This window comes from Euleptes europaea, chromosome 2 (assembly GCF_029931775.1).
Source record: "Euleptes europaea isolate rEulEur1 chromosome 2, rEulEur1.hap1, whole genome shotgun sequence".
NCBI classification, from domain to species: domain Eukaryota; kingdom Metazoa; phylum Chordata; class Lepidosauria; order Squamata; family Sphaerodactylidae; genus Euleptes; species Euleptes europaea.
Genome location: NC_079313.1, coordinates 75,160,359 through 75,182,958, shown reverse-complemented (window position 1 = coordinate 75,182,958; position 22,600 = coordinate 75,160,359). Strand labels below are relative to the sequence as shown.

General features: G+C 41.7%; 1 protein-coding gene across 1 annotated transcript; it reads right to left on the bottom strand.

The window, feature by feature from the left end:
* Positions 1 to 3,110: 3,110 nt before the first annotated feature.
* MOB3C (MOB kinase activator 3C) lies at positions 3,111 to 21,164 on the bottom strand. The gene is made up of 3 exons (XM_056844618.1): positions 20,702 to 21,164; positions 12,319 to 12,521; positions 3,111 to 3,169 (listed from the first exon to the last, which is right to left on the bottom strand). The coding sequence occupies exons 1-3, from the start codon at positions 21,117 to 21,119 to the stop codon at positions 3,140 to 3,142; spliced, it is 651 nt and encodes a 216-aa protein (XP_056700596.1). The 5' UTR covers positions 21,120 to 21,164; the 3' UTR covers positions 3,111 to 3,139.
* Between the last annotated feature and the right edge of the window lie 1,436 nt (positions 21,165 to 22,600).

Here is a 22,600-nt window from a genome sequence, read left to right as displayed (position 1 = left end):
TTAAAATGATCCCTTAAGGTAAAAGCCTTTGCTTTAGTTTCAGTTTTCTCTTGTTTTTGGTTGCTGGCTGTGTCTGGTTATCAGGCCTTGCTTATGTTCTAACAAAGTTCTGTTCTGTTTTGGTACTGGGGACTGTGGAGTTATTACAGAGACCTTTTCTGCTTTCAATTGCTAATCGAATTAGCTCACATTTTTTCTTTTGTCTACCTATTTACTCAACTTGATAATTGGCAAGAACAGAACTCATCGACAACTTAGTCCCATGGTACATGTAAAGAAGGAAGCTTTTTAAAAATCCCAAACTGTAGAATGCACAAGTCTTATTCTTTCTATTCCCTGGGGAAGTTAGCAAATGCCAGCATATTTCAGAGACAGAATTTGATTTTTCTTAACAAATGTAGCCCCTACCCTTCTGCTATGAAAGACACAGTTACAGATCTCTTTCCCCACTGAGATATATTGTATGTAGCTTTCCCTAATTGGAGGTTTATGTGAACATTGTTCTTAAAACCCTGGATTAGAGAGGAGCTTTAGAATGACACAAAAGCCCCCTTGAGTTTGTTATGACGTGTGGAATCTTTTTGCTTTTCTGTATAGTAGTTGAATGAGGACATCACTTTTCTTGCTGTTAGATATGTGTGGCCCACCTGCAAGCACAGCTCACTGTGAGAAAGATGCACCTTTCCCATTTGCGCATTACATGGAGCAAAGAGACAAAGAAATAGGATTGCCAGGTACCCCCTGGCAACCGGTGGGGAATGGGGGTAGGGGAAACTTACTGGCAGCAAACTGAGGCCTAGGTCTCTGTTGCCGAGTGACACATTTATGTCACTTCAGGAACACATCGGAAATTATGTCATCCCATTACCGGTGCTGTGGGGATGCGCTGGCATTTGGCCAAAAACTCCTTGGTGGAGCCATTTTTTACCATAGAGTTTTTGCCCAAATACCAGAGCGTCCCCATGTTGCTGCCGATGTGATGACATCACTTCCAGTGAGTGCTGGAAGTGACATCTATGCATCACCAGGGACAGAGACCTAGGCCGCAGTTTGCTGCTGGTAAGTCCCCCCACTTGCCAGTTGAACAGCAACGGGGGAGGGCCCCCAAAATAGGGAACCCCCGTCCCCAGCAGGGATCTGGCAACCCTGTGAAGATACCCATGTCCCAAGCCACATGAGATTTTAAAGGTAAAAACCAACACCTTGAATTGGGCTCAGGAGTAGATCGGAAGCCAGTGTAATTGCTGCAATATCAGGATCACGTGCTCCAGATAGCTGGCCCCAAACAGCAGTCTAGCCACAGTGTTTTGCACTAGCTGCAGCCTCAAATAAAGCAAGGAATGCAGCTGGAGGGGAGAATTGATGGAAAATGCAGACACCCCCCACCCCCGCTACTCAGAATGCCTTTTGTTCACGAAAATAGCCCTTAGATCCTACTATATGCCTTTTTCTTCATAACTTTCCATTATTTATATGCATTGCCATTATTGAATGCTCCCTCACATAAAAAAAAAACCCTTGAAGCGGGTTGAAAGGTGATGTCATAAAAATGGGTCGAAGAAATATATGCAACTCAACCACATTATTAGCAGATCAGTTTGGTTGTGTTGCCTTAAGTGTTTTTAAGTCTCCTGATACTCCTGATAAAGGCTGGAGAAAGAAATACTCTGAATCACCGTCAGCTAACAGAATGACAATAGTGCGCCTTCTTTTGGCGATACAACTATAGTGCTGCTGACACTAGCAAGCCAAGGAAAAGGCCAAAGAACTATGAATGAGTAGTAACTCTGCTTTCCTTTTTTGTTTTCTTTGGTTAAAAAATATATATGGTGCACCTCGATGTTTTTTTCTTTACTCACTTGCCTAGAGAGAATGTGTATCAATACAAGTTTTTCCATATCAGAATACTGTCAAACTTTGTGCAATTTTAATATCAAAAGTTCATAGGCAGAAAAAAGCAATACAACACAAGATATAAATATTGATACATAAAGTACAAAACCTGTACCAAAATAACCAGTAAAATGTATCCATATATGTGGCTCAGATCACGTTGTTTTAAAAAGGTATGGAAATCACTACATCTGTTCTACCAAAAAAGCAGTAGTTATCAGCCAGCAGGAAATTGATTCCTGAGCATTATGGAGAAGGGCCATGGTTCAGTGATAGGTCACACATTCTGGATGCAGAGGCATTCCAAAAGGCTCTTAGCTAGCTAGGCTGGAAATGGCTCTTTGCTTGAAAGCCTGGAGCGTTGCCACCAGCAAGGTTAGAGAGTACTGGGCTAGATGGACCACTGATCTGACTCGGCATAGAGTAGTTCACATGCTGTATTTACAATATAATTTTAGTAGCTTGTTATCAAAGCACAAGATCTGATTGCTTCATGCTCTGTATTTGCACTGTTGAGAAATCTTTGATTGTTTTGGTGTGGCGATTGCCTTCTTAGGCTTAGTATCTGTAGAACATGCTTCCCCTTTAGTACATGGGTTGGCTTCCTTACTTATGTAACCAACAGCTATTTGCCCTGCTGGTGGAGTATTTAGTTTTTGGTTTTGGCACATTGAATTGAAGGGATTTCTATATGGCTATTGCAAATCGTCTTGCAGGGTGGAAAGAAATCCGATATTTCCAACAATCTGGTCTCTTTCTAGCACCCCGTCCCTCTGGCAGAAAGTATCTCTGGCCACACAGAAATATTCAGCAGTCATTCTTTGCTGATGGAGTGTGGAGACATTCAACCATTTTCCCATATAATGTGAAGGTAGGTTTCTTGTGATTCTTTGACAGATTGGACTTCAATGAGGTTGGAAGTATTATTTTGTTTGAAATACATCACTCATCTAAAGAGGTTTTTTAGAAAAATTTCCAGGTTACTTCCATTATTCTCTTGTCAGATGTAAAGCAGAAGACAGACCTCAGAAGGATGAATCAAAAGACAGAAAAAGTAGAACCATTAGGTCACTGGGAGAGAGTCCAGGAGAATACAGCTACTGGAGACCAAGTGAAGAGTTTCCATTTTCCCACCAATAATTCAGGGATTGTCCCCAGATCAGGAAACTTCTCAAATCCCTGGCAGTTGTTCACTGTTCTCCATCATCAGAACTGCAAATGATTCTTCAAAGCTGATCAAATGATTTTAATGGCAAATTCTCTCTGTCATTTCTTTCTGCAAAAAAAAGGGAGGGGTTTGATATGAAGTCGGAGTCCACATAACCTTTATTTTAAATTTTGTGTGCAAGATACCTTGAATCTTTGGTAGCGTCACAACCTTTTACCTGGACATCCCAATCAATGAGGGAAAATGAGTAGGGTATCTAAGAAATTTGTTACCATTCTATAATCCTAGACAGCTAATTATACTTCTTTAATAATTTCAGTAGAAAAGACCAAGAGTCCAGTACCACCTTAAAGACTAACAAAATTTCTGGCAGGGTATGAGCTTTCGTGAGCCACAGCTCACTTCTTCAGTTACAGCTAGAATGTGATCCCATCTATCTTTCAGTAGAGACGAGTGAATCAGATACTTAATAATTTCAGTTACTGAATACAAAGCGGAAAACAGCTTACTAATGCCTAATGGTTGCTGCAGCCCCTTATTACCCTACAAAGCAATTTCAGCTTGGGAATGACAAAAAATTGTATTATTAAATGGATATACCATCTTTCAATCAAGTCTCACAAAACACTGCATTGTATTACTTGGTGTGTTTTTTTTGTTCAGGTTTTAGAGTGGTATTTTTTGGGAAATGATACACGGCTGTTACACTTCACTTTCTACACATACCTTTTCTCCCCTCAAACAAATTGAATGAGCTGACTGGCCAATGACTCTACCTTTTCCCAAAACATTAACAACCCATGACCATGACAGGCATTGCAGTTAAGTCTGGATGGAGATTCCAGAATACAAAGAATCCATATGAATTAGTACCAACCTTAATCATAAAAGGTTTTTTGGTGACTTAACATGGTATGCTGACAATTCCGTCGAGGCCCTGACCGCTCTCTAGAACAGAGAAATGGCCCGGCCTGTTGACACTATCACCCCTAAGCACCCTGTCCCCTGCCCCAGACAGAGCCAAGCATTCTTCCCTGGTTTACTGGAGTAGTGATGGCAATGAAACAAGAGGAACGACAGCCAGAGCACCACTGGCGGAGAACTCAGAGTGAGACTTATCAAACACAACACAGAGCCCACATTAAAGCCTATTCTGTGGCAGTGAGGATGGCAAAAAGGCAATATTTATCTGCCACCATTGTGTCTACATGTAATTGTCCAGCTGAGCTCTTTTGCGTGTTTCAGGGGCTTTTATGTGATAGCCCCGGGGAATTGGATTCTAACCAGATGCTGTGATGAATTTGCTACTTACTTCACAGACAAAATTGCCCAAATCTGCTCTGGGTTAGATGCCAGTGTGGATGCATATTCAGTTAATGTATGTTTGGCACCTGCTTCTCTGTACACTGCATTGGTCAGGCCACACCTAGAGTACTGTGCGCAGTTCTGGAGGCCTCACTTCAAAAAGGAACTCCAACTAACTGATTTCTCAATAAAATCCCATTCACTTAAAAAAAAAACACCTTGAAATAACACCAGTAAAATATTTCTAGGGAATCTTTACTGCACTTCTAAACGGATTCAGCTTAGAAAAGCCCGAAGGCTTTAGGTTTGAAAGAAACAAGTTGCTGAATGGAGGCACAGGCAACAAAAACAGAGCTTCAGTGCCTCTTGCAGAGTTGCCTTGGTGATAAACACAAGGATCAAAAGAAGCTGAAATGCATAAAGGGTTGTGTTGTGACTAAAAGCCATTTTCTGCTTCTTCAATATTTTCTTTTCACACAAATACAGAAAAGGGCATATTGTGCGTGTGTGTGCGTACATATAGAGAGAGAATTGTGGGAAAACTAACAGCCTATCCAACTTTCACCTTGGCAGTGAGGTTCATAATCCAACAAGAAACCAAATACCTCTGGGAAATAGTTTTTAAAACATAAACAAGAGCTCCTGATATTCGATTTATACAACCATATATTTTTTTGTATAATCATACAACACTGATTAGAACTGCCATCAAACGTTAACTACCATTGTGATACTGTGTTCATGCCCTTCAGACAGTTCCCAGCAATGGAAAAGGAAATTTGAAGAATTAAGCTTTTTAATATAATCATTTATCAAATTTATTTATTAAAACAGACACCTTACCTTTCCTCTTGGTTCAAAGCAGTGAACAAGCTAGAAAAATCTATTCTAAAGAAGTCTAAAGCAACAGAAAGGCCAAAATGAATGCATTATGGTTGCATGTGATTAGGCAGCTACATCTATCTGTATGAAAGCCAGTGCCCGACATTTCATAACACTCTAGCATGAACAAGAAACATGGGCCAGGGATATGTAAGTGAATGGATGCCGTTAATTCCTATGGGAAAGGTTAAAGTATTGCAGTTGGGGACACTTGTGATGAGGACAAAAACTGATCCTGTCTCTGACCTGGTTGACCTGTCCTTCATTGATAGGAATACAGGCTTGCTATAACAAGCCTTCCAAATGTTCAAGATGGAGGAGCCTGCAGCATACAAGTATAGTAATGGTGTTCTATCCTTTCCCATGCTTGTTATGCAATTGTGAACATTTAGGCACAATGTGTAGAACTGGAACTGACCTGTGGCCAGCATGACTTAAAGGGAGGGTTGGTGGGTCAACGCAAAGCCAAATGCTGTCAGGGATGAGAGGGCCCTCCTTTTATTCTGCACTGCTGGACTACAGTGAAAACACCCAAGCCAGCAGCAGAACGAGCAGTGAGTGTAGAAGTGGAGGAGACTGCCAGCCCTGAGCTCTTTCCAGCCGCCGCCACATGCACCACCGTTTTGGCTGCCTGATACCCCAACTGGCCCCGCCTCTGGCTCAGCTCAGTATCCCCGCGCAGGCCACCAAAATGGGCCTGCAGGTGAGTCTCAGCCTCTTTTGGCCTCTTCTTTTTCAAAGTGAAATGAGAATTGAAGCCGTGGCCTCTTAACTAGCATTTGCCAAGGTAGTCCAAAGGTTTGTGACACACACCCCCCGCCCGATTTCTGAAAGGAACACAAAACAAAAACACACCGTTTTTATGTCTGGGAAGAGGAGTGGGAGTTTTATCTTTACAATGCTTCCCCCCTCTGTCCATCCGCCCACACACTGAACAACTAAAAACAAACTGCAAAAAAAAAAGTTTTCCCAAGCGTTAATCTCCCTCCATGTTTTTCCTGTGAGACTGAGTGCCTGCGAGAGAGAAAGAATGCTAATGATCCACAGCATAAGCAATAGATTGGCACAAGAAAACTAACTGATGCTCAAGAACTGTTTGGTAAATTAGTCGCGTCACGGATGCAGAATCCCATGTCTTGATTTGAATTCATTCACTTTTGTTAGCATACGGGCCTGCCCCCCCCCCCCGGACGGGATCTGGCAACCCGCTGTGCTGACACTGGACTACTCCGCTGGCCGCGCACCCACCCCAAACGCTATGGGACGGCTGCTGCGCGCTCCGTCGTCACGGACTCGGCCGCTCCTGCGAGCGCCGTGCAGCTAGCAGTTAGGAAGCAGATGCAGGGACAGCCTCAGGTGAACCAGAGGGAAGCCATGTTCCTGTATAGGCTCTATTCCAGCTGCAGCCATGTCAGAAGAGTCAGAATGTCAGGAAATCAGTGTCAAGCACCCCCCCCCTTGCAACATCCACTGCTTAATGGGCCATCAGCAGCAGTCCAGATGAGTCATTCCTCCACAGCAGCAGCAGCAGCCCCAGGACGTTTGCACAGATCGCTCCCATTGTTCCTGAATGTAAATCTCATCAGCAGAGAGATTCCAGCTCATCACGGGTGCTACAGTCATTGGCATTAGAATAGATTTCTAAATTCTCACTACTCCGCCCCGGCAGCCACAGATTAATCCTTTTGTCACCTTTTGTCACCTGGGAACCTAGGAGGGGTGCAACCCCTCTCCCCGCCCCCAGAAAAACAGTATAACTGGGGTGCTCCCAGCCCATTCTCTCTCTCCCTCTCCCTTGGGCCCTCCCCTCCATACTGCCTGGCACTCTGCCAGAGTGGGTGTTCATGCTTGGACACCTAGCCCCCCCCCTGTCCCCTTTTTATCCCCCAAAGCTGCATGGAATTCAGGACGGACAACTACTCTGAAGAGAGGTGCAGTATATTTCCTCCTCTGCCTGCCACATGGCGAAAGTCTCTTTATTCCTCTCTTTATTTCCTAGATTCTCTGTATGTGTGTATGCATAATTGAATGCTTGAATATATAAACACTATTTAATTTGGAATCCTTTGTGTCTGTCTTTATTCAAGGTCTCATTAAACGGATTCTGGTAGAGTTGAGTGCGAACCCGCTATATAAATACATAGTTACCGATTGCTCAGCTAATTTCCCCATATAAAGGAGCAATTCGGGTAACACTTTGCTATGTGTGCATTATTTGAAAGTTGGGTTCAAGTTTCTGAAAAAAAATATTTTCTATCTGCAGTGTGGGGGTAAAAACATGCTCACATCAAGGACAGCCAGTCACATCAACGTCTTCAAATGTCTTCAAGTCCAATTGATACCCAAGGGCTATCTGGCACAGTTCTCCATAAATGCACTACTTCAGGATATATGTGGATGCCTGTTTGTCAAGGAAAGCTCACTGTTAAGTTGCTATGCTGGAAGCCCAGGTTACTACAATGCCCAAAGTCTGCAGATAGCCACTTTGGTCCAGAGGAAAATTCCCAAAATAAAATAATATAATACCTTTGTATTGGGATCAATCAAACATTGCAAAACAGTATGAAACCTTTTGAGTTCCACAGAACTATTCAACAGACTAGATGTTTAGTGCAAAAAAAAAAAAAAAAGGTATGCTCAGGAAGAAAGAGGTCCAGGGCATAATGGAAAAAGCCCCAGTCTGTGAAATCTAGTCTTAAGGTAGAATCCATGATATGTCACAAACCTGGGTTATTTGTTGTTGGTGCAAACAGGTTTTAGGAAGTACTCAAGTATATTAGAATAAAGAAGCAGGGAAAAATGGCTATATTACTCTTAAGAATCTAAAACCCAGTAGGAATTATATGTCTCCCCAGCACTTATCAGAACACACAGCCCTATGTAAGGCATTGAACAGAAAAAAGGATAGTCCTTACTGTCAAAGCAGCTGAAATCCAAAATGGGCAATATTATGTAGCGGTTTGAGAATGAGTAATCCACATAAGCAAAGTCCCATCTGAAGATTACCTTCCCCCCGTTGCAGAATTTCTAACTTTTATATCCCAAAATGTCAAGGATACATTCTGTTAACATGGCCCTGTTACTCTGAGGAGTCCTGCCACAAGCAGTCAATAAAGCCCTTGGAGTGAGGCCTGTCGCCTTGATCAAAATAGATTTCAGATTCTGACTATGTACTTTCCCATCATAAACAGAAACTTTTCCCAACACTACAATGATAGAACAAGAAGTTGTTGTTGACATTGCTTAGGAATCCAATCACAAGTATTCACAAACAACAGAAAAGTATCACTTAATAACAAGAGAAGACTTTTGCTCAGTGATGCATCTTTTCCAAGCAGATTTTTTTTCAACAGAAGACCATCTCTTTTCAGATGACCCCAGAAATATTTGGCCCCACATGATTCTGTGATATGATGGGAAAGCCAGGATTGCTAGACTTTTGTTTTCATTTTGAGTGATTCTTTCAGTGCATTCAGGAGATTTAGCTGAAGGAGCCTCAAAGGCAGCAAAAGGGAATGAAATGCCATAGTAACAAGATATGCTTTGTTGACACTGTTCCAACTGAATAAAAGTGTGAAAGAAGATAAGCAGTGGCTGAGATGCTAAATCTAGAGAGAGAGGCCTGCAGGATCATGATGTATCAAGAACTAATGATACATGCAACTAAATTACACAAGGCTGTTGTTCCTGCCTAAGAGGGATTTCTAGAATTGTGTGTGTGCACAACTGTGATTATAAGAGATATCCTTCCTTCCTACCCTTGCAGGTTTTCCAAAAGGTGAGGTGGGCGAACATTTGCTTCAGCTCCAGTATCCAGTTTGAATCTTATGGGAAACCTCTTACTATTAATATGGAGTACCATGGCTCTGTGCTAGCTACATGAGATTGCCTCCTCTGAGAAAATACATCTTCAAAAACAAGCTCGTCACAGTCAAGCTCAGGCAAGAATTTGTGTTCAATGTTTGCTGGGTGCTCTGCACATTGCAGATTCTATTTCCTGGCTGAAAAATAGGAAACATAGAGTAGGAATAAATGGTCAGTTCTCACAATGGAGGGATGTGAGCAGTGGGGTCCTCAGGGCTTGGAGCTTTCTATTACAACCCCAAGATCATTCCCTCTGTCTCAGCCAGTTCAGATCCCATCAGCATATATTGAAAGTTAAGGTTTCTTGTTCCAGTGTGGATCACCTTACACTTGTCTAACATTGAACTTCACTTGCTACGTTGTCCACTCTAAAGCTTTGGATAATTTCATTCATAATATTGTCAAGCACAGGAGAGGGTACTAAACTTTAGGAAATGCTATAAAACAACTCCCAAGGTGTGAATGAACCTCTCTGAAAGAAATTATCAGGCACTGATCTGATAGAAGTTAATGGAGGGCAGCATTAGACATACTAACGTAACATTCAATCAAATGGTATGATCCAGTGTATCAAATGCAGCAGACTGCTCTTTGTTGATCATGTTCGAGATATTGCCTGCCAATTTGCCTCCAGAGATTGTACACCAGTACAGCTAAAGCAGTATGCCCTTTCTCATGCACTCAGCCAAAAAACAACCTGGGACAGTCCTATAGTTGCTGTGGAAGCCATGAAATCCTCAGCATGGCCTTTCAAAGACAACTCAGTGTGGATATTGAAATTCCCAGAACAAGCAGTCTTGACATTTCTACTGCTAGGCTAAAACCACTTCTAGCAGCTCAGCAAGATTCTAACTTGTCTCTGGAACTCACTACAAGGAAGATACAGTCAAAAGTTGACCACTGACTATACCAAGTTATCAGCAAAAACAGAAAGACTCTTGGGGGATTATTACCAGCACCACCCTTTAGTGAAGGAAACAAAGAAAAAGTCATAACTTTCTGAAAAACTACCAGAGTCTTATTAGTTCTGGTACAGTCAGAATAATATACATTCAACCTTGGAAATACAGCCAGCTAACACAATGTGGAAATGTCATTTTGCAAAGATGCATCTGTAGAAACTTCCTCTTATTATGCCTTAAGGGAAGCAGGAACAAGGAGGGAAATAGATTATTATAGATTTTTTTTCTTTTCATACTCTTTGGTTTCCTGTGTTTAAATTACCTTTCAGAGGTCATTTGAAACAAGGTAATTCTTCTAGATGTGAAATATTGCATTCGTTCATTCTCTGATAACAAGTGGCTACTTTTCATGGACAGAAAAGATACCCCGACTTTGGAAAGTTTCAGCTAAAGCAGAATTGCATTTGCATGAATGAAATCCTATGCATACTAGTGCAGAAGTAAATACCACTGAACTTGCTGAAGGCTTTCTTCTGAGTAAATGTACCAAAGGATAAGGTAATCCTGAAATTGAAAAAAAAAAACCAGTGCTCCTGCTTCGAGTTCAAACCAAGACAGGTGCACAGATGCCCCTAACTGATCCTGGTGTTTGGCCCCTAACTGATCCTGGTGTTTGGCCATCATAACTGTTGTGCGGGAGCAGATTGCTGCTTTCTATGTCTGCCTGTCATCCTTTGAAACGGCTCTTCTGGTTCAAAAGGTGGCGGTGTTAACCAAATGAGCCTATTTGCTGTTTAAAATTATTTATTGCATCTTCTGTGCTGTACCAACAACAATGCACCTGTGCAAATTAACAGCTGTACTGCTCCAGTGAAAATGCTTTCTAGAAGCACAACTAAGCAGAAAAGGCCACAAGTACAGCCTGGTTATTTCACAACCCAATCAATGAGGATGTGAGGAAGAAAGAAAACATGCATGTTAGACAGAATAGTGCAAGAGGAAACTGGCCAGTAGGGCCTGCAAAAAATAAATTAAAAAAAATGGTATTTTTCAGGTTCAAGTTTATTAAACCCGGAATTTTTTGAAAAATCAGTAAAACCCGGATGTTTTGAAAATTTTCAGGTTAATAAACTTGAACCAGAAAAATACTGATAATAAACTTGAACCGAAAAATGAATTCCACACTGCCCCAATTTTCTGGGATCCTGAGAATTGGGGCGGCGTGGAATTAATGTAGATCTGTGCTGCAGGCCTTCTCCTGCCCCAGAGAAGACCCACAGAACAGATCTACATCAGGACCCCTGAGAACTGGGGTAGTGTGGAACTGATTCAGAAGCAGGTAAGTAAGGGGGCGGGAGGGGGAATAATGGCAGCAGGGCCAAAGAGGCCCGAATAATGCCGAACAAATTCAGCATTATTCGGGATCCGCTTATTCGGCTCCCTTTATTGCCACCTTTGACCATATTGGTAAAAAAAAAAAAATACTGAAAAGGTATTTTTCGGTGGTGGGGTGTTACATCAGTAAATCAATATGTGCACCCCACTGGCCAGTGGGCTAGCAGTCATCCTCGATGCACACAAAGAAATGAGAAAATCCTGCAGTGAAGATTCAACTACAATCAGCTTGAGAGAGATGACTCTAAAGTTAGCATGTTGCTAATTCTGAACTGAAACCAGGAACTTGAAATCTACTGTGAATATTGATTTGTTCAAAAGTTCACCGCAGTATGACACAACTCAATGATAACAATGCAATCACCGAGGATGTGGAAAGAAAGCAGGTATAAAGAATGGTAGAACATTTCTGTACTTGGTGCCTCCAGCAATAGTTTATCCAGTATGACTTTTTATGGAGTTCCCTCTAAGAATTACTCTCACGTGAGGCAGCGATTGCATTATCTATATGAAGCAGCAATTTAGCAGCCAGCCACAGTCAGTCAGAATCTTCTCGGAGCTTGCTGAAGGTGCAGGCAAGATGAAGGGGCAGAAAGGCTTTTTAAATTCAGACAGTTTGTTTGGTCAAAGGACCACAATAAACTATTTATTTATATAATGCAGACAGGTTTTTTGGTGCTAGTGCTGAAGCCTATTAGAGGCTTTCTCTGGGAATTTGCTGCTTCCTGAAGGATTTTACGTCTGCTACCAATATATTTGGCTCATATGTTTGTTTATACTGTAAAAATTACACACAAGTCTGCAGGGATCACTAACCCAAAGAAAACGAAGCCCAACAATATAATCCCTGAAACTTCTCATTGATGGAAAGTAGGGGGGGGGGGGACATAACAGTATCCACATTCTTACCAGTGGCTCCAGTTCCCTTTGGTCAACCAAACTAAACTCGCTGATGAAGTAATAGAAGTGCTTGTAGCAGGTGTTGACGTGAGCTTCTGCACCCATGCTGATAATGCTGTCAAAGTGGTGGATGTAGACATGCACGAAGACCCTGAAGAGGCGTGTGAGGATCTTTGTGCAGACCTGCTGGAAGTTCTTAGGGAAAGGAACACCTGCAAGACAGAAGGGGGGGAGGGATTTCAGGGTACAGGTGCATAATGCATTAAAACTGGGCAGTAGGAGCTAATGAGGATTCTACATGTTATGTTAAAAAATTCTGGAACATGCAAACGTTGTAGTTTAATCTGAAATATATTACCCAGCTAAGCCTTCTGAAGTAGTACAAGTGATGACTGGCATAGTTTATTATTTATTCATAGGGGGGTTTTTATTCTCTTATTTGGGGATAGGATTACGAGTTTTATTTTTCATCAACTACATTTTTTCATCCTGGACTACAATTCTGCTCCGTTCCCAGCTGTCAGAAGTGAAAACAAGCAAACAGCTTCAGACTCAGGGTTCTTGAAGATTCTGCTGCGTGCCCTGCAGACCAAGAAGTCTCAGCCCTCTCCAGTCAGAAACACTGACAAAGGGAACCTAAAATTGCTTTTCATTCCTATTTGAAGCAAAGTATTTGGTCTCTCACAGCAAAACTACTATGGCAAGTAAACTGCCAGTATCTAATCAAAGGCAACATCAATATAGGTTTTATATTTGATTTCTAAAATACTGATGGACTTTGAACTCGATTATTTTTTAATACATTTTGTTGTGCCTGTATTAATGGTGGATGCTCCAAGTTTACAATAGCAAAAAAAAAAAATCTCTGTTCTGACAATGAGTGTTAACTTCTAAAACTCCGTGTTCAGTTCTCTTACTCTTAAGGAAATGGCCACCTTGTGTTTCAGACAGCATAGGGGAATAATGACAAGCCCAGCCTGAGAAAGAAAAGAGGCGGCTGGGGAAAGAGACTGGGGAAAAAAGCAAAAGACTACACCTGATGGAAACAGCTTGTTCGTATTATTTCATCTTCTGTAGCTACTTTACTCACAATATTAATAATAAAACCAATTGGACAGCATCAGAGTAAATTGTTGGAGGATTTCAGTCTATGAGCCACCTGCTTATCAGCTATTTACATGCTGTACTATGTTAATACTTTCTGGAAGATAACTTTGATGCACATTACTAGTCACAATATTCCATAATGCTGCCTTTTCCCCCTGTGAAAACACTTGTCATTGTCAAAAATGGAGACCAATCTGTCCTCCCTGCTCCTGAAGAGCAGAAAACAAGAGTGCTCTAAGATTCTGAAATAATCAAGAAAAATTGTGGGAGGAAAATAATTTACAAGCTGAAATGGATAGGTTTCCCAATAATACTGGATGAGTTGTAAGCTGATGCCTCCATGGTGGCAAACTGGGGATCAGCCATAGGGTAGCAATTCTGTTGCAAACTTTCAACATGTTTTACAGCTTTCAGGGAGTTGTTATTAATCACAGATTTATGTTCAAACGCACCAACAGATTTCACAGTAATGAATGTAATGGTCCCCAGTGCTCTGTCAAAGCAAATCTTGTTACGATAGTGGGTTGTAGTGTAACATTTGACTGACCTCACCACAGTGACTTTTGATAGCTATATGGCAAGCAGAAATCAAGCAGGCACAGCTTTTCCTTGCATGGACTTGCGTTGGTGAGAATTTAGCCGCTGAACCAGACCAAATGTATGTATTTATTTATGTTTGGATTTATATCCCATTCTATCCCAGCCACAGCCTGGGCTCAGAGTGGATTACATCATAAAAACACCTTACATGCTATACGATACATCATAAATAAACACTTAATATCTCTCATTCTAAAAACATCTCTAAAATCCGACAACTCCCATTCCATGTGCACAGTGGATAGCAGCCAGCCCGGAAGGAAGGCAATCAGAAACCCCCATGTAGTACCCTCCCCATCAAATGCCCATCTAGTCCAGCACCCTGTTTCCAACACTGGCCAGTCAGAAGCACTGAAAGTTACCAAAACTTAACCGGAGGACTGGACTTGTGCTCAATTATATTTCTGTAGGATACTCAATGGAGATGGTTTGGCTTATTTCACTGTGTAGCAATACCTGTACTGGGGCCAGGAAAAATGTTCCTCCACTTGAAATGCAGTAGTCCGTGTAACTGTATGAGATCTTACCACAGTGCTGGCAGAACATACGTCTCCTGGTTGAACTAAGTAGTTCAGCCAAGCTATGTGCTGTGGGGAAGGCCAAACACTTCCAAGGGTTATTAGGAAATCTGGGGGAATTTGGCATGTAGATGATTCTTCCTTGGGGATGTATGGTCATATAGTGAAAACATGACGCCATCCAAGTCAGACCATTTGTCCACCTATCCTCCTGAGGGGCAGCAATTCTCCAAGGTCTCAGGCAAGGTCTCCAAGTTCTTTTGTCCTTGATATCTGGGATCTTTGAAACTGGAGACACCACATATTGAATTCAAGACTATCACTGTGCCAAGCTATACCACTGAACTCTGCCTCTTTCCCATTGGTCACTTTATGATTGTCTATTATTAGCTTTACAGGCTCAAAACTTAATAGCCATTTTGAGGACTGAGTTTTCATTTCACCCAACAGAATGTTGTTGTATATATCTGACAGTTCTGAATGTTTACTTATGTACTACACCCACAGAGGGAGCTGTAGGATATGCTTAGCATCAGAGCAGAGTTGTTTGCTAAGAAGGCAGGGTTTGGGTAGGGGAGAAGCCTCAGTAGGGTATAATGCCAAAAAGTTCACCCTCCAAAGCAGCCATTTTCTCCAGGGGAACTGATCTTGGTCATCTGGGGATCCACTGTAATAGCGGGAGATCTCCAGGTGTCACCTGGAGGTTGGCAACCCTAATTGCCATCCACCATCCACAAAGCACTGACAAAAAGGGAAACAGCCACCAAAAAAATTAATGGCTTAGTGTTATGTTTTAGCTTCAAACAGGCTTTCAGCTTGTTCATGTTTCCCACTAATTAACTCACAGACGGTTGACCTAAAAAATAAATCTGGTCTGTTCATTACTGTATAATATCCTCATAAAAAAATACAGAAATCTTACTGAGAACATATCCCAGAGTGGCAAATATTGGATATGGAATTCCTTTTAAGCCAGGAATAGCTACTGGTGAAGACCAGAGTGCTTTGAAAAGCCACTGAGGAAGATGTCAGTCCAAATGTGTTTGGCATTTTTCATTGGACCTAATGAACTTCTCAAACCAGAGCTGGGATTATTGAGTTATGTATGTCATTGCTTCAGTAGTTTTTATTGTACCAATGGTATTTCTTTCTTAGACAAAGAGGTCTACAACCAAAGTGAGGTTACTTCATCGAGTATTATTGTTTCAGCAGTTCATGTGGGACCAGTGATGCTTACATTTATATCTGAGCATAAAATGCAATTTTCAAGAAAATTTGTAGTTTTTATAAGCTTTGATACTTTTTGTTAGGGGTCATATATGTTATGCAGTTTGCAAGACCTGAGCAAGGCTGTTAACGATAGGACGCTTTGGAGGGCATTGATTCATAGGGTCGCCCTGAGTCGGAAGTGACTTGACGGCACTTAACAAGCACCACATATATGTTATATGGATAGTAGTTCAAAATGAGTGACTCAGATTTATTTCATACAGGTTTTAAAATCAACATCCTGTGAGGTATTTGACTGTGTCTTTAGCATTCTCTCTGTGTGTATGTGTGTGTGAGAGTGAGTGATGTTAGACTGTTTCCTGCTAATGCATCAGTGGAATCTTAGGAGAAGCCTAAGCAATCAATTAATATGCCCACTTAATGAAGTCTGGATCATTAGCTGAATGCATCTAAGCAGAGTTACACAACACAACACATGAGACTCAGCTATGACGAAAAACAAGTTAGCTAGTACTGTTGCCATGCTGCCTGGAGCTTAATAGCTCCTTCTGCATTTTGTGGAAGTGACTACAACAGTAGCCAAGAATTAAAAGGGCTTTGGGCATGCAGATCCTGGATTCTCAGGTCTGTTGTGCCACTCAGAATACAAGAGTGGCTTCTCTTCTGACCATAATAATTTACAACATTTTGCATTAAAAGTACGGTAGTAAGTGTGGATGCTTACTAGTGTTGAAGTTCACTGAAAGCAATGAATAGCTGCTTTTAATGCATTCAGAAATGGCCTTGTCTGAAAGCATTTCTGAAGCACATTCCCCACCCACCCCCGCCCTCATGGGAAAATTCTAAGCCATGCCTCCTTCAGCCAGTTTAGTATGTGGTGAAGCATCATGTGCATACACTGCTATGCAAAGATCTTGCATATTGGTAATGTTGCCAAGTTGTGGTCTGGTGCAATCCTCATAAATAGTGGTTGGTATTCATGATTAAGGATCTACTTCTGGGTTTTGCAGCTGGAAAGCATCTTTTTATTGCATCTAAAAATGGATGTGGCTTTTAATATGCCACAGCTAACTTGAATTTAGGATGTTTCCAAGGGTATAGCAGTATTTAGAGTTGCCACCTGGAGATTTACTCTGTACATTTAAATTACCATTGAGACAGAAGACTAAGCGGTTGTGGGTTCTTTGCCTGCATGTTCCTTACTTGGTTCTTTCATCCAATCCCCTCCCCTCCCAAGTTTTCTACACCCACTTTTGAAGCTGTATCTTAACTATTTGCATCTGATGGAAATAAGACTCTAATCCACAAATGTTTACGCTTCAAGATCTCTGTTAGTCTTTCTAGGTATTACAATACTGCATTTTATTTTTGCTGCAGCAGACAACACCACTGGAATCTATGAAAGAAAATGAAAATGTCCCAAAGTACCCTATTGTTAAGTTTGGGCTTGGGAAATGCCCGTTCTAATGTTGCTCAGCCATCAAATTCAGCCAGAGTGGTGTACTGATTAATGATGGTGGTTTAGAGCGGTAGACTCTAATCTGGAGAACCGGGTTTGATTCCCTACTCCTCCACATGAGTGGCAGACTCTAATCTGGTGAACTGGGTTGGTTTCCCCACTCCTACACATGAAGCCTGCTGGGTGACCTTGGGCTAGTCACAGCTCTCTTTGAGCTCTCTCAGCCCCACCTAGCCCACAGGATATCTGTTGTGGGGAGGGGAAGGGAAGGTGATTGTAAGCCAGTTTCATTCTCCCTTAAGTGATAGAGAAAGTCAGCATATAAAAACCAACTCTTCTTCTTCTATATTGTTTTATCTCTCAGCTTAATCTCTCACAGAATGGAGATAAAATTAGATACTAACTGAAAAATGCTACATTAATAATAATCTCTGCACAAGGCTATTCAGTTTCTTCCCAACTGCAACTGAATGGATATGCACCACTAGTATGATTTATTCAAGGTACAGAAATTTGAGTAGGCGTTAGCCTAAAAATCCAACTGTGCCTTATACTGTCAAAACAATATGCCAAACTGTCAAAAATAGGCTTGCAGGCAGGAACTGCCTTGTATGGTAGTCTGAAAGAGGATCACAACCTTCCTGTAGGCAGGAAGTGTGCTGGAAACCTGATAAGCAAGACATCCTCTTTTTGTATAATACTATGACTATTCAAAAAGTTTACAAGGATTTCTGGTCACTCCCTGTGATTCCACTTCTACAAGAGAAGAAGAAGAGTTGGTTTTTATATGCCAACTTTCTCTACCACTTAAGGAAGAATCCAACTGCTTACAATCGCCTTCCCTTCCTCTCCCCACAACAGACACCCTATGTGGTAGGTGGGGCTGAGAGAGCTCGAAGAGAGCTGTGACTAGCCCAAGGTCACCCAGCTGGCTTTGTGTGCAGGAGTGGGGAAACCAACTCGGTTCTCCAGATTAGCATCTACCGCTTATATGGACGAGCAGGGAATAGAACCCGGTTCTCCAGATCAGAGTCTACTGCTCCAGCAGCTCTCAGCTCACTTGGATGGACATCTGTCCTCTCTAGTCACTTGCCAGACTAGTGTTTGGCTAAATATTGCAACAAATGTGTTTGTTTTGATTGACTGATTCCATGTAGGTGATATCACAGACTTTACTTTCACCTTCTTTTTTAAAGAATATTTTATTAACGTTTTATTAATGTTTTATTAATATACTTTCACCTTCAATACCACTGGTCGTGAAACTCAGAATAGGAAGGGGCTGTGGCTCAGTGGTAGAGCATCTGCTTGGAATGTAGAAGGTCCCAGGTTCAGACCCCGGCATCAGCAGTTAAAAGGATCAGGTAGTAAACGACGTGAAAGACCTCTGCCTGAGACCTTGCAGAGCTGCAACAAGTCTGAATAGACAATAGTGACCTTGATGGACCAATTGTCTGATTCACTTGTTGCAGCTCTGCAAGGTCTCAGGCAGAGAGGTCTGAATAGACAATAGTGACCTTGATGGACCAATTGTCCGATTCACTTTAAGGTAGGTTCAAGTGCCTTGAGACGTATACTCTGTCATCTCTAATTCAAACAGGGTTCACAGAGTGGGGTTTTTTTTTAATATGAAGAATACTCGCAAAACTGGTGAGCAAAGATGATAATGAAGAACTGTGCACACCACTGGCAACAGTGCTAGCTTTAACTCTCTTTAACTAATGATCCACAACCCTGATTGTGCAGGGAGGAGGGCAAGAAAATGGCAACAGGGAGAAAGAGTTTTGACACTTCTGTTTACCGCTTTGCTCAGAGAGAAATGCTCTCACAGCACCACTGACCCCAACAATGAAATAATGAGAGGTGCTGTATTAATACATTTTGAATGAGAGGCTTTAAGCACAACGACATTTTCAGGAAAGCATTTTAAAGTATTTCTCTCCCCAAGACCAGATTTCTCTGATGTGTGTACAAATGAAGGCAGTTTAATAGGATTCCTTAGTATTAATCACCATAACTTAACTTTTGGAAGGGATAATCGTTCAAATATTCAATGTAGAGATGAACATTTTAAAATCCTACTAGCCACAGGAATTGTTAACAGAACTGTCCATACCTATAAATAAGGTTGTGTTTTGATTTTTTGTTAAGTGGCACTTGAAAATGGCATGGGAACATCTACAAATAGTCACATGGCGTTAATCATGAATGCAGAGGGATGGGAGGGGGAATACCACAAGAAAGAATTTATGAAACTGGTGGGCTATGAAAACAACTACACAATGCTGTGTCAGTTGTTATTCTTTTACAATGGGAGGAAAATCCAGCAGTTCCCCTCCTCCCACTCCCACGGCCTGTTGCGTTCTTTGGGAAAGTGCATGAAAAGCACTTTCTGAATTGAAAATAAAAGTGTAAATAGTTGATTAAGCCTTGGATGAATGAATTAAGTTCACTGGCTTCTGTGACACAATTCAAAGGGACGGAATCACGTGCTTCTAATCTTTTTGTCTGGTTTTTCACTGCTGGCAGATCACATTACTTGCCTGAAAACATCGTCCCCTTGTCCTATGGCAAACTCTGGATGTTCAGAACATACCTGGTTTACCTGTCTTCTTACCTTAGTCACACTCCCCAGTGGTTGACCCCCCCCCAATCTTCCCCCTCAATCCAAATCCCCATGGCTGCTTTAATAGCAAAGGAAACATCAGGGATTCCAAACAAGGATCTCCCATGAAATGTATTGCTTGGCTTCAAGCCAAAGAAACTCTCTCTTTGTCCCAGTGCCTCATTCCTAACAATGGACAGGCTGATGCTAATGCAAAAGCATGGGGTACTCAAGAACAAACCCTACCTTTGGTGATAACTTTTGTATATTAACAGATGATTTGCTCAGCAAACAAAGGTTTGCCTTAATCATAGTTAATGATGCAAGTCATATTCTAATCTACTGATAATGCATCTTCTTTATGGCTCATTTTCTGCCTGGGTTAATGCAGGCACAATACCCACAGAGAAGCCCAAGGGACCATACTAAGCCAAGATTTTTCATTCCCTTGCTACTAGAATCCCACTTAGATTCTCTTTTATTACATTTTTTTCTTCCAGAGGACTAGAAACTTTCTTTAAATGAAAATGAGTCTGTGAAAATTTAAGACTGAAGAAAATGGGGAAGTTATCATTCTCTGCTTCAGAAGTCATAGCTCACAACTTTCAGCAAGATTGCAGGGATACAGATTCTTGGGTTCCCTGTACATAATCATTTCCCTCTTCCAAACTCACAGGCAGTCTCATGTTCATACTGAACAATACCTTTCCCCTTGAATAGGCCCATGGAAACCAAAGAGATTAGATATGGCTAAAGCATTTAGCAAAATCCAATGAATGGTAAGCATCGGTGGAGCACAGCCACTTGGAGCAGAAAAATGTATTGAACCACACTCTTTCTTTTGAAAGAACAAAGAAACCCCAGTCTACTTACCTATTCTGGTAGGAAAGATGTCCTCATTGTTAATTAAAGTCTCAATCCAATCCATCAGCATGCTCATATACTGCGGTGCTGGCAACTTGGTAGGCCTCTTAAACCTGTGGTCATCCTGCCATCGGTATTCATACTTGAGCCCACCTGACATGATGGGGCAACTCTTTTCAGTACAGACCTCTGACATGGTGCCATAGATAAGATTTATCCTGTTGAAGAAGTCCACGACATGCACAGCAATCCAGTCATTGATGTTCTCCCCTGGGGGCAACTGGACTACAGTTTTCAGGTCCAGTCCCGATTTCAGTGAGGCTTGCGCTTTCTTGTATAGCTCAAACCGCTGGGTTCCTGGTTCAAATTTTTTCCGGGGACGAAATGTTTTGTCTTTGTTAAAAACTTGTTTAAGGCACAAAGCCATGTTGAATGGGAACCAGCCAGGATGAAAAGAAAAAATGATTTGTTCCAAGAGAGAAATTAAGGATAACTTCTGAAAAAATAAAATGGACATTTTTTAAACAACATATTTGCAGTGCCACCTTATTAATGTGGAAGTTTGGTAGAGAGAATCAACATCACCTTTACTAGGAATTCAAATAAACACCAGATTCCACAGAATATACCTTAATGTCCATCATTACCACCCCCATTTTATCAGTCTGCAAAAGTGAGTGCCAGCAGCGTTCCAGCCTGAAGTGAAATCTTAAGAACATAAGAAAAGCCATGCTGGATCAGACCATGGTCCATCAAGTCCAGCAGTCTGTTCACACAGTGGTCAACCAGGTGCCTCTAGGAAGCCCACAAACAAGACGACTGCAGCATCATCCTGCCTGTGTTCCACAGCACCTAATATAATAGGCATGCTCCTCTGATCCTGGAGAGAATAGGTATGTATCATGACTAGTATCCATTTTTACTACTAGCCATGAATAGCCCTCTCCTCCATGAACATGTCCACTCCCCTCTTAAAGCCTTCCAAGTTGGCAGCTATCACCATATCCTGGGACAGGGAGTTCCACAATTTAACCATCTTTCTGTACTTCCAAGTATAGAAATAATTACAAATACAATGCGGGTACCATGGTAAGCCACGTGTTTTAAATAAAATTCACCACTTGCTAGCTAGCTTTTGGAAGGAGAGAAAGCCAACAGCAAGAAGAACACAACTGTGGAGTAAATGCTGGGAAAGGAAAACTTATTGCTGGCAAACCAGTAAGAGGATAAGATCTTCGGTGATCCTTATGCAGGTGATATAATGAAACTGGAGCATGTCAGAATTCTGACTGGCAGTCCCATTGTGTGTGGCAATAAAAAACATGTGAACATAAGGTCATATCCCTACCAGCTTTTCTTCTTTATCTCACCCAATTCCCCTTCCTACTGCAGTCCCCATTTTATATGGCTTTTACCCACTCAGATCCCACTAGGATTGCCAGTTCTGGGTTAGGAAATACCTGGAGACCTGGGTGTGTGGAGTTTGAGGAAGGCAAGGTGTGGAGAAGGGAGGGATTTCAATGGGGTATAATGCTATTGAGTCCACCTTCCAAAATGGCCATTTTCTCTAGGCGAACTGATCTCTGTTACCTGGAGATCAGTTGTAGTAGTGGGATATCTCCACCCACCACCTGGAGGTTGGCAACCCTAGATCCCACAATGCCTGGCAGAGTCTTGGCTGTGATCAGATGGGTTCTTTCCGCCACCTTTTACCAGCAGAAGAGATGGCAGGATTCTTCCATCTTGCATAACAAAGATCACACCAGCTTAATATATTGTTTTTTGAAATTTAGGCATACTGCCATTTCTAATCAAGCTATGTAGATCACTGTGCTATTTTTAGTGAAAGTTAAGTTGTACCAGAATTAAAGTCTCAACTACATACCACTGAATTATAAAGGAAATCAT